The sequence below is a fragment of the Petromyzon marinus genome, unplaced genomic scaffold (assembly GCF_048934315.1).
Source record: "Petromyzon marinus isolate PM22_M1 ecotype Great Lakes invasive population unplaced genomic scaffold, UKy_Petmar_22M1.pri1.0 PM_G_Scaffold_20, whole genome shotgun sequence".
Lineage (NCBI taxonomy): Eukaryota > Metazoa > Chordata > Hyperoartia > Petromyzontiformes > Petromyzontidae > Petromyzon > Petromyzon marinus.
Genome location: NW_027422762.1, coordinates 355,191 through 371,874, shown reverse-complemented (window position 1 = coordinate 371,874; position 16,684 = coordinate 355,191). Strand labels below are relative to the sequence as shown.

Here is a 16,684-nt window from a genome sequence, read left to right as displayed (position 1 = left end):
CAGTCCATATGTGTGTTAGTCGATGTGTGTGTGTTAGTCAATGTGTGTTCATGGCTCCATGTGAGTGTGTAAGTCTCTGTGTGTGTCTCTCTATCCCCGTGTGTCTCTCTCCCCGTGTGACTCTCTCCCCGTGTCTCTCTCTCCCCATGTGTCTCTCACTCCCCGTGTGTCTCTCTCCCCATGTGTCTCTCTCCCCATGTGTCTCTCTCCCCATGTGTCTCTCTCCCCGTGTGTCTCTCTCCCCGTGTGTCTCTCTCCCCATGTGTCTCTCTCCCCGTCTCTCTCCCCGTGTCTCTCACTCCCCGTGTCTCTCTCTCCCCGTGTCTCTCTCCCCATGTGTCTCTCTCTCTCCGTGTCTCTCTCTCCCCGTGTCCCTCTCTCCCCGTGTCCCTCTCTCCCTGTGTCTCTCTCCGTGTGTCTCTCTCCCCGTGTGTCTCTCTCTCTCCGTGTCTCTCTCTCTTGTTGTATATGAGCCTTTTCCAAAATTGATATTAACAATAATATCTGCCGATATATATATATTTTAATAATAAAGGAAATAATGCATAAAAACACACAAACCCAAAAACCCGCAAACACAGATGGAGATCATAAACAGGCCATAAATAAATAAAGAATTAATAAAACTCTCAAGGCGAGGATGTAACAGCTATCGGCGAAAATCTCCAGATGAACAAGAGTTTGATGGGCCCCTTAGGAAAGGTCCCTCCGAGGTCAGAACACCAAGAGACTAGACACGGAGACGCCAACAGGGTAAATCGTATACATATTTTTTTTCCTTATTTGCCAGTAAAACAACAAAAAAATTAAAAGGCAACAACAAGAATAAGATGAAATTAGCGGTCCTAACGCTCACTCCAATTAAGAACAGGCCACCAGACACATCAGTGAATTATTATCCAATGATTAATTCGCTATCAAATGATTTTCACCTTTAATACTTACTGTTAAAACAAAGCTTGGAGACAAAATACAGTCACATCAAAGGTTTTCGAGAAGGAATGAGACAACGGGCAAACTTGCGAAAGAGTTTAAACAATATCCCAAGCAACCCCGACCACCTTTGCCTCTCTCGCTCGCGGGGAAGCAGGAATTACACCTTATCACAAGGGGCCATCTGGAAAAGCCAGCCGGGTTTGATGAGGAGACACACCCCACCCCACACACGGCAACCAGGCAAACAAAGTTTTAAAGAAATTGCAATATAACATTAATAATAACGTGTTCACCTTACACGACATTCCATTATAGAACCTTACAGAACCAAGGGATATGGATTCCAACAATCAAGAAATGGACCTCTTAAACTCAGGATGATAATTATTTTTCTTTTTAATAATTCCATCATAACAATTCGAACCTCGGTAAAACCGAGAGGTGTCGGGAGGACGTAGTTACAAACACGAGTCTTGGCGAACATGGGACCAAATGGTATTTGAGAAAAATAAGTCGAAAGTATAAAGAGATAGGTACTCCCGACCACCTTTGTCTCTCCCGAAGAGCGCGAGAGAGGAATTTCACGCCAGGGCAAACAGATCGTTATCGCAGGAGCCATCTGTACACACACGAACTCACACACACAGACCCCGCCCTCCCCCTTTTCCACTGCGCAGAGAGAATTGTCTTTGAATATAACGGTCAGCCGCATTTTCAAAAGTTCAGTGAAACCTGCTGTCAGAGAAGTTAAGTCAAGAGTCAAGACATCAGCGAGTCAAGACGTCCACAGGACGAGCAGTCGCATGGAGCGGCTGGCTCCGAGCCTCGCTGAGTAGTGAGGATCGCTGAGTCGCGATGTATCAACAAAAGTGAGTCATACAGCAGTGGAGGAAACCTGCTGTCAGCGAACCAGCACGGGCGCGTTCGCGCACTTCAACAGAGAGAGCACGTGCGACTCAACTCACTCAACTGAAGAAAAAGGTTGGCCAGCCACCAACAAAGTATCAGCGAATCAGCGCTGAGAGCGCTCGAGCATCTCCACAAAGAAAGCACGTGCAACGTGGCTCAACCAGCAGCGGAAAAGCACGAGCAGCCGCCAACAACTTCAGCAAACCAGTGACCAAGCGCGTGCGACTTGAGTCATACAGCAGTGGAGGAAACCTGCTGTCAGAGAGCCGCCAACAACCTCAACAAAGAGAGCGCGTGCGACTCGGCTCACTCAGCAGAAGAAAAACTTGACCTGTCGCCGGCGAGCGCAGCGGCAGATACTACAGTAGCGGAAAGAGCGCGCGCCGGCGTAGCTCATCCAGCAGTGGAGGAAACTGCTGTCAGCGAATCAGCACGGCGCGTTCGCGCATCTTCAAGGAGAAAGAGCGCGGCCAGCAACGCCAAGCAAGAGCGTGCAGCAGCTCAGCCAGCAGTGGAGAGAAACTGCTATCAGCGAATCAGCACGGGCGCGTTCGCGCATCTTCAAGGAGAGGGAGCGCGCGCCACCAGCGTGCCATCAGCATCAGCACCAGTGCGTGCCAACAGCGCGCCACCAGCGCGCCACCAGCACCAGCGCGTGCCAACAGCGTGCCACCAGCGTGCCACAGTGCGCAACTTCGCATCACCAGCGCTGAGAGGGCAGCGGCCCCGCACTCAACACCCATCGGTGCGACGACGGCGAGCGTCGTGCTGACTCATCCAGCCAGCGGTGGACAGAAACTGGCAGCCGGTCGTATGCAACCCCTCCTCCACACTCTCCCCCTCACTCCCCCACCGCGCCGCAACACACAGGAAACACATTTTGGACACAAGAGATGCTAACCTCGGCGTCTGCTTTACGCAAAGAATTGAACCAGTGATAACGAAGACACAGATACGCATATCGGGATAATCAAGAAGGGTTGCCACTCCAAGGTGGTGCATTAAAAATCAATTCATAACGAAAAATACTGCTGTCATTGAGTTGCATAATAACCAATCGCCCTACTGTTAAAAACGTGATAAGAATTTACTTGAAGGTCTATGAATGGATGTGGTACTGTGTGGGCAATGTTTAAATACGAATTTACATTATAAGGTTAAGGTTTTGATAGAATAGTTCGCATGTTTTTAATCTCTCTCTCAACAACCGATCGATTGCGTTACGCGTCGGGAATTAACCATAGGTGCCGCTATCGAGGTGAAACAACGCAATCGTGATGGTATCATGTTAACGCTGTGTTGAAATTCCAAAATCCCGAGATTGAGTTTCATATTATCCAAAAATTAAAGTTAGCTAGAAAATAAAATTGATTAAAGCAGAAGGTTTGTGTGTGATTCTTCCTGAAATTCTGCATAATATTGTTCTGCGTATGAGATCTGAATCCTGGGGACCTATCATAAGCACACTATCACCACACATAATCCATAACACACATAATTCGTAATGTTCAATCGAGAGTAATCGTATCCTTATCGATAATACGGAATTAAAGAGCAGAGTCGAATCGACTCTCTCTCATTCACGCTCACAACGCCTGCGTCACTGCATACGATTAATTGCGTCATTCCAATTCATAACACAATCCTCGTCACCGAGGCTCGACCTGATAATCCATAACGACCTGCATTATCCTAACCACGCCCACTCGCATAAATTAATACGATTATCTCTCGAATCAGCATAATTTATGCGCATAATTACACTAATTAACATAATTTCGGATAAATTATGCAAATCTCAAATTTCATTTAATTTTCATTATTTTCATCAATTTTCATAACACCTATATATACAACATGAATCTGTGGGTCTCTGTGTGGTGAGTCTGTGGGTGTCTGTGTGGTGAGTCTATGGGTCTCTGTGTGGTGAGTCTGTGGGTCTCTGTGTGTGGTGAGTCTGTGGGTCTCTGTGTGGCGAGTCTGTGGGTCTCTGTGTGGTGAGTCTATGCGTCTCTGTGTGGTGAGTCGGTGGGTCGCTGTGTGGTGAGTCTGTGGGTCTCTGTGTGGTGAGTCTGTGGGTCTCTCTGTGTGGTGAGTCTATGGGTCTCTGTGTGGTGAGTCTGTGGGTCTCTGTGTGGTGAGTCTGTGGGTCTCTGTGTGAGTCTGTGGGTCTCTGTGTGGTGAGTCTATGGGTCTCTGTGTGGTGAGTCTGTGGGTCTCTGTGTGGTGAGTCTATGGGTCTCTGTGTGGTGAGTCTGTGGGTCTCTCTGTGTGGTGAGTCTATGGGTCTCTGTGTGGTAAGTCTCTGGGTCTCTGTGTGGTGGGTCTGTGGGTCTCTGTGTGAGTCTGTGGGTCTCTGTGTGGTGAGTCTATGGGTCTCTGTGTGGTGAGTCTGTGGGTCTCTGTGTGGTGAGTCTATGGGTCTCTGTGTGGTGAGTCTGTGGGTCTCTGTGTGGTGAGTCTATGGGTCTCTGTGTGGTGAGTCTGTGGGTCTCTCTGTGTGGTGAGTCTATGGGTCTCTGTGTGGTAAGTCTGTGGTACTCTGTGTGGTGGGTCTGTGGGTCTCTGTGTGAGTCTGTGGGTCTCTGTGTGGTGAGTCTATGGGTCTCTGTGTGGTGAGTCTGTGGGTCTCTGTGTGGTGAGTCTATGGGTCTCTGTGTGGTGAGTCTGTGGGTCTCTGTGTGGTGAGTCTATGGGTCTCTGTGTGGTGAGTCTGTGGGTATTATTTTGGCAATCGTCATCAGGAGGAGAAAAGAGGGGGATGAAAGCCGCTGAAGCAGCAGGCTGTTTTAAAGTTTTAAAGTTGGGTGTAGCCCAAGGGTCATAAACAAAGTGGGCACAACTTTACCGAAAGACCCAAAGAAAATGAATTCCTGCAGTCACGAAAGCTTTAGGTCGAGTCTAACTGTGTCTCTGTATATACACTACACTACTATATACTACACTATACACTACACTACACACTACACTACTATACACTACACTACTATACACTACACTACACACTACACAGAATACGGAGAGAGACACGGATGGACTGGGCCTCTGTGTCCTGGCGGTGTGCCACTCACGGAGCCACGGTCGCCCTCCGCGTTTCTCCGCGGTGCCTTGGGGAGCGTGGGGGGATCCTCCCTGCACGCATGTGGGTAGTGGGGGGGTGGTGGGGTAGTGGTGGGGGGGGGCACAGCGGCAGGTCGTCACACAGACGACCCCGCGGGCACCGCCGACGTCCGCCCGACGTCCGAGAGAAGCGAGCGACTCACGAGGGGCCCCAGGGCTCGTGACGACGCTGACGCTGACGCTGACGGGGGTGGCAGTAGAGCAGCAGCAGCAGTAGCGTGGCCACCAGGGCGAGGGACACGGCGAGGATCGCGGCCCAGCTGGCCCGGCCCGCCGCCGCTGCCGCCGCAGAATTCTCTGCGTGGCCAAACGGTCCCCCGCGTGGCGTCAGCGTGCCGCCGTAGCACGACGACAACCGCCGCGATGACCACACGCGCCAGGCTAGGCGCCCTTTGAGGCTCGCGGCGCTTGCACCCGGGCGTTGCGGGTCGAGGGAGCGAGACGGAGGGACGGACGGAGACAAAGTTCCCCCGTGAAGGCCACGGCGGACTGTCGGGGCGGGTGCCGTTAGCGAGTGTCAGCAGCTGAGAAGGCCGTGATTGTGACAAACGAGGGGATGCGTGGCCAGAACAGGGACACACACACGCACACGCACACACACACGGAAACACACACACATGCACACGAACACACACACACGCACACGGACACACACACACACACACACGGACACACACACACGCACACACACGCACACACACACACGGACACACATGCATGCACACGGACACACACACGGACACGCACACACGCACCAACACACACACACACAATGACACGGACACACACAAAGCAACACACACACGTGCACGTACACGGACACGCACACACACACACGTACACGGACACACACACATGCAACATTCAGAGATGCGAACAAACCTGTTCGTGTGTCCAGTTGCCTGTTCGGACCGAAAGTCGTGAGTTCAACCGGCGTGCAACAGACGGCGGTGGTGGCATCTACATCTGTAGAACGTGAAGAACCAGTTGCATTTACATCTGTAGAACGTGAAGAACCAGTGGCATCTACATCTGCAGAGCGTGAAGAACCAGTGGCATCTACATCTGTAGAACGTGAAGAACCAGTGGCATCTAAATCTGTAGAACGTGAAGAACCAGTGGCCTCTACATCTCCAGAAGGTGAAGAACCAGTGGCATCTACATCTCCAAAAGGTGAAGAACCAGTGGCATCTACATCTGCAAAACGAGAAGAACCAGTGACATTAATATCAACAGAATACGAAAAAACAGTGACATGTACATCTGTAGCACGTGAAGAACCAGTGGCATCTACATCTACAGAACATGAAGAACCAGTGGCATCTACATCTGTAGAACGTGAATAACCAGCGGCATCTACATCTGCTGAACGTGAAGAACCAGTGGCATCTACATCTGCAGAGCGTGAAGAACCAGTGGCATCTACATCTGCAGAGCGTGAAGAACCAGTGGCATCTACATCTGCAGAACGTGAAGAGAACGTCAATAACCAGTGGCATCTCCATCTGCAGAACGTGAAGAACCAGTGGCATCTACATCTGCAGAACGTGAAGAACCAGTGGCATCTACATCTGCAGAGCGTGAAGAACCAGTGGGATCTACATCTGCAGAACGTGAAGAACCAGTGGCATCTACATCTGCAGAACGTGAAGAACCAGTGGCATCTACATCTGCAGAGCGTGAAGAACCAGTGGCATCTACATCTGCAGAACGTGAAGAATCAGCGGCATCTACATCTGCAGAGCGTGAATAACCAGCGGCATCTACATCTGTAGAACGTGAAGAACCAGTGGCATCTACATCTGCAGAGCGTGAAGAACCAGTGGCATCTACATCTGCAGAACGTGAAGAACCAGTGGCATCTACATCTGCAGAAGATAATGAGCTTTGGGTCTCCATGTGAGTCTATGGGTCTCTGTGTGAGTAGTCTATGGGTCTCGGTGTGATGAGTCTATAGGTCTCTGTGTGAGTCTATGGGTCTCTGTGTGAGTAGTCTATGGGTCTCTGTGTGAGTAGTCTATGGGTGTCTGTGTGAGTAGTCTATGGGTGTCTGTGTGATGAGTCTATGGGTGTCTGTGTGAGTCTATGGGTCTCTGTGTGAGTAGTCTATGGGTCTCTGTGTCAGTCTATGGGTCTCTGTGTGATGAGTCTATGGGTCTCTGTGTGAGTAGTCTATGGGTCTCTGTGTGAGTAGTCTATGGGTGTCTGTGTGGTGTGTCTATGGGTCTCTGTGTGAGTAGTCTATGGGTCTCTATGTGAGTAGTCTATCTGTCTCGGTGTGATGAGTCTATGGGTCTCTGTGTGAGTCTATGGCTCTCTGTGTGAGTAGTCTATGGGTGTCTGTGTGATGAGTCTATGGGTCTCTGTGTGAGTAGTCTATGGGTGTCTGTGTGATGAGTCTATGGGTCTCTGTGTGAGTAGTCTATGGGTCTCTGTGTGAGTAGTCTATGGGTGTCTGTGTGAGTAGTCTATGGGTGTCTGTGTGAGTAGTCTATGGGTCTCTGTGTAAGTAGTCTATGGGTCTCTGTGTGAGTAGTCTATGGGTGTCTGTGTGAGTAGTCTATGGGTGTCTGTGTGAGTAGTCTATGGGTCTCTGTGTAAGTAGTCTATGGGTCTCTGTGTGATGAGTCTATGGGTCTCTGTGTGAGTAGTCTATGGGTGTTTGTGTGATGAGTCTATGGGTCTCTGTGTGAGTAGTCTATGGGTGTCTGTGTGATGAGTCTATGGGTCTCTGTGTGAGTAGTCTATGGGTCTCTGAGTGAGTAGTCTATGGGTGTCTGTGTGATGAGTCCATGGGTCTCTGTGTAAGTAGTCTATGGGTGTCTGTGTGAGTCTATGGGTCTCTGTGTGAGTAGACTATGGGTCTCTGTGTGAGTCTATGGGTCTCTGTGTGATGAGTCTATGGGTCTCTGTGTGATGAGTCTATGGGTCTCTGTGTGAGTAGTCTATGGGTGTCTGTGTGATGAGTCAATGGGTGTCTGTGTGAGTAGTCTATGGGTGTCTGTGTGAGTAGTCTATGGGTGTCTGTGTGAGTAGTCTATGGGTCTCAGTGTGAGTCTATGGGTCTCTGTGTGAGTAGTCTATGGGTGTCTGTGTGATGAGTCTATGGGTCTCTGTGTGAGTAGTCTATGGGTCTCTGTGTGAGTAGTCTATGGGTGTCTGTGTGAGTAGTCTATGGGTCTCTGTGTGAGTAGTCTATGGGTGTCTGTGTGAGTAGTCTATGGGTGTCTGTGTGATGAGTCTATGGGTCTCTGTGTGAGTAATCTATGGGTCTCTGTGTGAGTAGTCTATGAGTGTCTGTGTGAGTAGTCTATGGGTCTCTGTGTAAGTAGTCTATGGGTCTCTTTGTGAGTAGTCTATGGGTGTCTGTGTGAGTAGTCTATGGGTGTCTGTGTGAGTAGTCTATGGGTCTCTGTGTAAATATTCTATGGGTGTCTGTGTGAGTAGTCCATGGGTCTCTGTGTGAGTAGTCTATGGGTCTCTGTGTGATGAGTCTATGGGTCTCTGTGTGAGTATTCTATGGGTCTCTGTGTGAGTAGTCTATGGGTCTCTGTGTGAGTCTATGGGTCTCTGAGTGAGTAGTCTATGGGTGTCTGTGTGAGTAGTCTATGGGTCTCTGTGTGAGTCTATGGGTCTCTGTGTGAGTAGTCTATGGGTCTCTGTGTGGGTAGTCTATGGGTGTCTGTGTGAGTAGTCTATGGGTCTCTGTGTGAGTAGTCTATGGGTGTCTGTGTGAGTAGTCTATGGGTGTCTGTGTGAGTAGTCTATGGGTCTCTGTGTGATGAGTCTATGGGTCTCTGTGTGAGTCTATGGGTCTCTGTGTGAGTAGTCTATGGGTGTCTGTGTGATGAGTCTATGGGTGTCTGTGTGATGAGTCTATGGGTCTCTGTGTGAGTAGTCTATGGGTCTCTGTGTGAGTAGTATATGGGTCTCTGTGTGAGTAGTATATGGGTCTCTGTGTGAGTAGTCTATGAGTCTCTGTGTGAGTCTATGGGTCTCTGTGTGAGTAGTCTATGGGTCTCTGTGTGAGTAGTCTATGGGTGTCTGCGTGAGTAGTCTATGGGTCTCTGCATGATGAGTCTATGGGTCTCTGCGTGGGGCAGTGTCAATTCTCACCGATGACAGAGAGGTTGACCCTCCCCTCGAAGTTACCGTGGGGGAAGGTGACAATGTGACAGAGGAAGAGGCCCCCGTCGCCAGGACGCACGTCCAGCAGCTCCAGCGAGACGTCGCCGGGAGGCCCCCCAACGCGGAACCGCAGTCGGCCCGCGAGGGACGAGTTGGAGTACGCCGTGCCGTGCAGCGGGCTGAGCGTGGCCAAATTGGCCCCCGCCCAGACGTAGTCACGGGAGGCCTTCAGCCAGTTGGCCTGCACCACCACCACGGCCGCACCCCACAGGACGCAGCGCAGCAGCGCCACCTTCTGGCCGACCACCGCCGTGACCTGGCCGTCCGTGTCGACACCCACACGAGGGGCTGGGTGGGAAGACCACGCAGAGACCCATAGACTACTCATAGAGACCCATAGACTACTCATAGAGACCCATAGACTACTCATAGAGACCCATAGACTACTCATAGAGACCCATAGACTACTCACAGAGACCCATAGACTACTCATAGAGACCCATAGACTACTCATAAGAGACCCATAGACTACTCATAGAGACCCATAGACTACTCATAGAGATCCATAGACTACTCACGCAGAGACCTATAGACTACTCAGAGACCCACAAGACTACTCACGCAGAGATCCATAGAGTACTCATAGAGACCCATAGACTATCTTCTTTGGTAATTTCGGTAAAGCCACGTAGAATGAGAATAAAATAATAAATTGATCAAATAAAATAACACAATAAAATTCTTACGACGTATCGGCCACAACACAAGCGGCCTTCATCAGGTGAAGGGACGAGACTGTCTGGAGGACAGTGCTGGTCTGAGCGTGGCTGTGTTCGCTCCAGCGCTGTCCTCCAGACAGTCTCGTTCCTTCACCTGATGAAGGCCGCTTGTGTTGTGGCCGAAACGTCATGAGAATTTTATTGTGTTATTTTATTTTATCAATTTATTTTATTCTCATTCTATGTGACTTTACCGAAAGAACCAAAGAAGATGAATCCTTGCAGTCACGAAAGCTTTAAATCGAAATCCATAGACTACTCATAGAAACCTATAGACTACTCACGCAGAGTCCCATAGACCACTCAAAGACCCACAAGACTACTCACACAGAGACCCATAGACCACTCATAGAGACCCACAAGGCTACTCACACAGAGACCCACTTCACACGCACAAAAATACCTCTCACTCATTCACCCAGCCACCCACTCACCCCCGGTGCTGTATGGTGGAGGGACAGAGACACACGACAGTGGAGACCACTCCCCTGCCTTCCACCGTGGCAAGTCGGCTACCATTCTCACGCGGACGCAGTACTCATCCTCGCGTCCCGGCAGAAGCATCATTCGGTGTTGGTACCGGCATCCGATAAAGCGCTCCTGGCAGTAAGCATCATCATCATCAGTAGTAGCAGCAGTAGTAGTAGCAGCAACAGCATCATCATCAGTAGTAGTAGCATCATCAGTAGTAGTGTCATTGGTAGTAGCATCATCAGTATCATCATCATCATTAGTAGTAGCAGTAGTAGTAGCAGCAACAGCATCATCATCAGTAGTAGCAGCATCATCAGTAGTAGTGTCATTGGTAGTATCATCATCATCATCAGTAGCAGCATCGCCACCCACCCACTCAACCACACACATCTCCCGCCACAACCTCCCGACCCCCGTCACAACTCCGGCAACCTCTCACCGTGAGTCTAACGCCGCCTCTTGTTGAGATGTCAACCTGATGGTGATACTTCACGTCGTGGGCCACCAGCGCCCTCCACCCCCGCCCGACGGAGACCAACAACGACAGCTTCCGCACCTCCGGCTCTCCGTCGACCGCCGCCTCCAACTCCCCAGCCACCCCAGGACCACCGTCATCACGGCGGTCATCGTCACCGCCGTCACGGTCATCGTCATCGCCGTCGTCGTTGTAGCCATCATCGTCGTTGTCTTCATCGTCACCCACAACACCGCACTCCTCATCCTCACCACCATCGCCCTCCTCCTCCTCCTCCCCCCGCGTCAGTTTGTCGAGCCTCAGGGTGAACGACGGAGCGCTGAGCACAGCTGAGACACGGGAGAGGGGGGGTCATGGCGAGGGATGTTTGTGTGATCTCTCCCTGTCCTACAGAGTGAGTGAGTGGAGTTTGTGTGATCTCCCCCTGTCCTACAGAATGTGTGAGTGGAGTTTGTGTGATCTCCCCCTGTCCTACAGAGTGAGTGGAGTTTATGTGATCTCCCCCTGTTCTACAGAGTGTGTGAGTGGAGTTTGTGTGGTCTCTCCCTTTCTTACAGAGTGAGTGAGTGGACTTTGTGTGATCTCCCCCTGTCCTACAGAGTGAGTGGAGTTTGTGTGATCTTCCCTTGTTCTACAGAGTGAGTGGAGTTTGTATGATCACCCCCTGTTCTACAGAGTGTGAGTGGAGTTTGTGTGATCTCCCCCTGTCCTACAGAGTGAGTGAGTGGACTTTGTGTGATCTCCCCCTGTCCTACAGAGTGAGTGGAGTTTGTGTAATCTCCCCCTGTTCTACAGAGTGAGTGGAGTTTGTATGATCACCCCCTGTTCTACAGAGTGAGTGGAGTTTGTGTGATCTCCCCCTGTTCTACAGAGTGTGTGAGTGGAGTTTGTGTGATCTCCCCCTGTTTTATAGAGTGAGTGGAGTTTGTGTGATCTCCCCCTGTCCTACAGAGTGTGTGGAGTTTGTGTGATCTCCCCCTGTTCTACAGTGTGAGTGGAGTTTGTGTGATCTCCCGCTGTCCTACAGAGTGTGTGGAGTTTGTGTGATCTCCCCCTGTCCTACAGAGTGAGTGGAGTTTATGTGATCTCCCCCTGTCCTACAGAGTGTGTGGCGTTTGTGTGATCTGCCCCTGTCCTACAGAGTGTGTGGAGTTTGTGTGATCTCCCCCTGTTCTACAGAGTGTGTGAGTGGAGTTTGTGTGATCTCCCCCTGTCCTACAGAGTGTGTGGAGTTTGTGTGATCTCCCCCTGTCCTACAGAGCGAGTGGAGTTTGTGTGATCTCCCCCTGTCCTACAGAGTGAGTGTGTGGAGTTTGTGTGATCTCCCCCTGTTCTACAGAGTGAGTGAGTGGAGTTTGTGTGATCTCCCCCTGTCCTACAGAGTGAGTGGAGTTTGTGTGATCTCCCCCTATCCTACAAAGTGAGTGAGTGGAGTTTGTGTGATCTCCCCCTGTCCTACAGAGTGAGTGAGTGGAGTTTGTGTGATCTCCCCCTGTCCTACAGAGTGTGTGAGTGGAGTTTGTGTGATCGCCCCCTGTCCTACAGAGTGAGTGAGTGGAGTTTGTGTGATCTCCCCCTGTCCTACAGAGTGAGTGGCGTTTGTATGATCTCCCCCTGTTCTACAGAGTGAGTGGAGTTTGTGTGATCTCCCCCTGTCCTACAGAGTGAGTGAGTGGAGTTTGTGTGATCTCCCCCTGTCCTACAGAGTGAGTGAGTGGAGTTTGTGTGATCTCCCCCTGTCCTACAGAGTGTGTGAGTGGAGTTTGTGTGATCGCCCCCTGTCCTACAGAGTGAGTGAGTGGAGTTTGTGTGATCTCCCCCTGTCCTACAGAGTGAGTGGCGTTTGTATGATCTCCCCCTGTTCTACAGAGTGAGTGGAGTTTGTGTGATCTCCCCCTGTTCTATAGAGTGAGTGAGTGGAGTTTGTGTGATCTCCCCCTGTCCTACAGAGTGAGTGGAGGTTGTGTGATCTCCCCCTGTCCTACAGAGCGAGTGGAGTTTGTGTGATCTCCCCCTGTCCTACAGAGTGAGTGGAGTTTGTGTGATCTCCCCCTGTCCTACAGAGTGAGTGGAGTTTGTGTGATCTCCCCCTGTCCTACAGAGTGAGTGAGTGGAGTTTGTGTGATCTCTCCCTGTCCTACAGAGTGAGTGAGTGGAGTTTGTGTGATCTCCCCCTATCCTACAGAGTGAGTGGAGTTTGTGTGATCTCCCCCTGTCCTACAGAGTGAGTGGAGTTTGTGTGATCTCCCCCTGTCCTACAGAGTGAGTGAGTGGAGTTTGTGTGATCTCTCCCTGTCCTACAGAGTGAGTGAGTGGAGTTTGTGTGATCTCCCCCTGTCCTACAGAGTGTGTGAGTGGAGTTTGTGTGATCTCTCCCTGTCCTACAGAGTAAGTGGAGTTTGTGTGATCTCCCCCTGTCCTACAGTGAGTGAGTGAGTGGAGTTTGTATGATCTCCCCCTGTCCTACAGAGTGAGTGAGTGGAGTTTGTGTGATCTCCCCCTGTGCTATAGAGTGAGTGAGTGGAGTTTGTGTGATCTCCCCCTGTCCTACAGAGTGAGTGGAGTTTGTGTGATCTCCCCCTGTCCTACAGAGTGAGTGAGTGGAGTTTGTGTGATCTCCCCCTGTTCTACAGAGTGAGTGAGTGGAGTTTGTGTGATCTCCCCCTGTCCTACAGAGTGAGTGGAGTTTGTGTGATCTCCCCCTGTCCTACAGAGTGAGTAAGTGGAGTTTGTGTGATCTCCCCCTGTTCTACAGAGTGAGTGAGTGAGTGGAGTTTGTGTGATCTCCCCCTGTCCTACAGAGTGAGTAAGTGGAGTTTGTGTGATCTCCCCCTGTTCTACAGAGTGAGTGAGTGAGTGGAGTTTGTGTGATCTCCCCCTGTCCTACAGAGTGAGTGAGTGGAGTTTGTGTGATCTCCCCCTGTCCTACAGAGTGAGTGAGTGGAGTTTGTGTGATCTCCCCCTGTCCTACAGAGTGAGTGAGTGGAGTTTGTGTGATCTCCCCCTGTCCTACAGAGTGTGTGGAGTTTGTATGATCTCCCCCTGTTCTACAGAGTGAGTGGAGTTTGTGTGATCTCCCCCTGTCCTACAGAGCGAGTGGAGTTTGTGTGATCTCCCCCTGTGAGCCGAAGACACACACACAGGCAGAAAGAGTCACAGACATACACAGCGACACACACAGACAAAGATGACAAAGATCCTCCGTGTAGCCTGAAAAAGACCGTTGGGGCAAGTGCTGTTAGTGAGCACCAGACAGACACGGACAAAGAGAGACACAGAGAGAGAGACACAGAGAGACACACACACACAGAGACACAAAGAGAGAGACACAGAGAGACACACACACAGAGACACAGAGAAAGACACACACAGAGACACAGAGAGAGAGACACACACAAAGACAGAGGCATATGTACAATCTCGTGCCACTCACTTTCCATCAAGGGCAGGACTACAACGGCGACCCAGCGTGAGGATCGCGACGGCGAGGATGAGAAGGAGAATCTCACACGGAGGAGGTAGCGGTCACCGGGATCGTCCAGCGCCGAGGAGACGTCGCACCGTGTCTCCGTTGTGGAAGCGCAGACGGTCTGCCAGCGGGCTCGTCTGAAGCTGCGCAGACAGAGACACAGGGAGGAGTGGTGAGGGTGGTGAGGAGCCAGTGGGTGAGAGAGACGTGTGTGTGTGTGAGTGGGTTGGTGGATGAGTGGGTTGGTGAGTGAGTGGGTGAGTGGGTTGGTGAGTGGGTGAATGGGTTGGTGAGTGAGTGGGTGAATGGGTGAGTGGGTGATTGAGTGGGTGAGTGAGTGGGTTGGTGAGTGAGTGGGTTGGTGAGTGGGTTGGTGAGTGGGTGGGTCAGTGGGTTGGTGAGTGGGTGAGTGAGTGGGTTGGTGAGTGGGTTGGTGAGTGGGTGAGTGAGTGGGTGAGTGGGTTGGTGAGTGAGTGGGTGAGTGGGTTGGTGAGTGAGTGGGTAAGTGAGTGGGTTAGTGAGTGAGTGGGTGAGTGAGTGGGTTGGTGAGTGAGTGGCTGAGTGAGTGAGCATCTCACAGTTTGCTCTGAACTGTGTATGTAACATTCAGGAACGTTGAGTTGGTCGTGGTCGTGGTGGTCGAGTTGATGGTGAAAGGATCAACAAGTGGGGGTCTATCCCCTCCATCCCCACTGGGAGCCGCTTCAACGGGGTCCCAGCAAAGGGTCGCCAGGAGGTCTCGAGACTCCAAACGAATATTCAGTGGGAACAGCGGAGCTGGGCAGATGGGGAAAAACATTCAAGAGTGCGTTAACCACTGCACCACCACTCCTCACTCACACACACAGTGCGTGAACCACTGCACCACCACTCCCCACACACTTCCACACACAGTGCGCTAACCACTGCACCACCACTCCACACACACACAGTGCGTTAACCACTGCACCACCACTCCCCACACACACACACAGTGCGCTAACCACTGCACCACCACTCCACACTCACACAGTGCGCTAACCACTGCACCACCACTCTCCACTCACACTTACACAGTGCGCTAACCACTGCACCACCACTCTCCACACAGTGCGCTAACCACTGCACCACCACTCCCCACACAGTGCGCTAACCACTGCACCACCACTCACCCCACAATCACAACCTGGCACCCGATTTATCGACCACCTCGGGCTCTGCTCACCGTGGCTGCTGCACGTGACGAGGTGGTGGAGGAGGAGGAGAGGCAGGATGAAGGGGAAGAGTAGGCCAAGTTTGTAGAGTTTCGACATCGCCATTAACCCCACACGCAGCCACGCGTCCGCCTCACCCAAGTCACGTGCTGAGGAAATCGATTCAAGGTTTAATTAAAAACTCGGATCGATTCCTATGTGGATAACAAATGCGAATCGATAGTGGTCAAAAATGTAGCCGATGGCATCGATCCCTATTGAGACTGCATTGGAATTGACGTTGGTCGTGAGTGTAAAATGGAATCGAATACATTTTCGATAACATGGGAATTGATTATGGCGATTTGTTCTAACATAGGAATCGATCTAGCTAGTGATTTAAAGCGCATAGAATCGAATCCCATTGGGATACCTACCATGAGAATCGATTGTGTTAGAAAAGGAGAGCGTTCAGAATCGATTCCTATTGAGAATGAATCAGAATCAGAAAGGGTTTTATTCGCCATGAAATTTCACACCGACACGGAAATTACTTTGGCAGGATGGTGCATACATTCAACATATAGGAATCTAAAATCTTAAATAAGTTTTAAACAAGTCTTACTATAATATTAAGGGTTAAAAGTCTAACTAACACCAAGGGGCTGAAGTATATAAAATTGAATAAATATCGAATATAAAATAGCTTTAAGATATAATTTAAAAATAAAAAATACAAACAGGTTAACATAGTTAATATCGGCAAGGTGTCATCATGTAGATAAAATGTTAAAATCAGTGTTAGCCCTTGGCCTCGTTTAACAGGCCAGCAGCAGATGGGAAGAAACTGTTTTTATGGCGTGAGGTTTTGGTCCTGATGGACCGAAGCCTTCTGCCAGAGGGGAGTAGCTGAAACAGAGAGTGTCCAGGGTGGGAGGAATCGGCCATAATCTTCCTCGCTCGCCTCATGGACCTTGTCGTGTGCAGGTCCTCGAGGGTTGGTAGATTGCAGGCAATTACCTTCCCAGCAGTGTGGATGATACGCTGCAGTCTGCTCTCGTCCTTGGCAGTGGCAGCAGCGTACCAGACGGTTATGGAGGAGGTGAGGATGGATTCAATGATCGCTGTATAGAATTGCACCATCATTGTCTTTGGCAGGTTGAATTTCTTCAGCTGCCGTAGAAAGTACATCCTCTGTTGAGCTCTCTTGGTGAGGGAGCTG

At 50.7% G+C, this 16,684-nt stretch overlaps 2 protein-coding genes across 5 annotated transcripts; both read right to left on the bottom strand.

The window, feature by feature from the left end:
• Positions 1-749: 749 nt before the first annotated feature.
• Positions 750-10,715, bottom strand: LOC142912387 (uncharacterized). Of its 4 annotated transcripts, none has more exons than XM_076060551.1 (5): positions 10,307-10,715; positions 9,118-9,441; positions 5,848-6,162; positions 5,109-5,454; positions 750-4,977 (listed from the first exon to the last, which is right to left on the bottom strand). In XM_076060551.1, the coding sequence occupies exons 1-5, from the start codon at positions 10,437-10,439 to the stop codon at positions 4,851-4,853; spliced, it is 1,245 nt and encodes a 414-aa protein (XP_075916666.1). In that variant the 5' UTR covers positions 10,440-10,715; the 3' UTR covers positions 750-4,850. The 4 variants fall into 4 exon arrangements, with proteins under 4 accessions (XP_075916666.1, XP_075916665.1, XP_075916669.1 ...); XM_076060550.1 differs by having other exon boundaries at positions 9,082-9,441; positions 10,307-10,714; XM_076060554.1 differs by having other exon boundaries at positions 5,848-5,931; positions 9,082-9,441; positions 10,307-10,713.
• A 7-nt stretch (positions 10,716-10,722) lies between these two features.
• LOC142912427 (uncharacterized) lies at positions 10,723-15,650 on the bottom strand. The gene is made up of 4 exons (XM_076060624.1): positions 15,495-15,650; positions 14,869-15,067; positions 14,255-14,433; positions 10,723-11,150 (listed from the first exon to the last, which is right to left on the bottom strand). The coding sequence occupies exons 1-4, from the start codon at positions 15,586-15,588 to the stop codon at positions 10,723-10,725; spliced, it is 900 nt and encodes a 299-aa protein (XP_075916739.1). The 5' UTR covers positions 15,589-15,650.
• Positions 15,651-16,684: the final 1,034 nt, after the last annotated feature.

Excerpts from the sequence above, each read along its gene's own strand:
- LOC142912387 (XM_076060550.1), bottom strand. The coding sequence starts at position 10,439 with ATGATGCTTCTGCCGGGACGCGAGGATGAGTACTGCGTCCGCGTGAGA. Across the intron at positions 5,455-5,847 it reads GCAACTGGACACACGAACAG|TCCGCCGTGGCCTTCACGGG; the intron begins GTTTGTTCGCAT and ends CCGCCCCGACAG. Across the intron at positions 4,978-5,108 it reads CACGAGCCCTGGGGCCCCTC|GGAGGATCCCCCCACGCTCC; the intron begins GTGAGTCGCTCG and ends ACATGCGTGCAG.
- LOC142912427 (XM_076060624.1), bottom strand. The coding sequence starts at position 15,588 with ATGGCGATGTCGAAACTCTACAAACTTGGCCTACTCTTCCCCTTCATC. Across the intron at positions 15,068-15,494 it reads CGTCACGTGCAGCAGCCACG|CTCCGCTGTTCCCACTGAAT; the intron begins GTGAGCAGAGCC and ends CCATCTGCCCAG. Across the intron at positions 14,434-14,868 it reads TACACAGTTCAGAGCAAACT|CTTCAGACGAGCCCGCTGGC; the intron begins GTGAGATGCTCA and ends CTGTCTGCGCAG.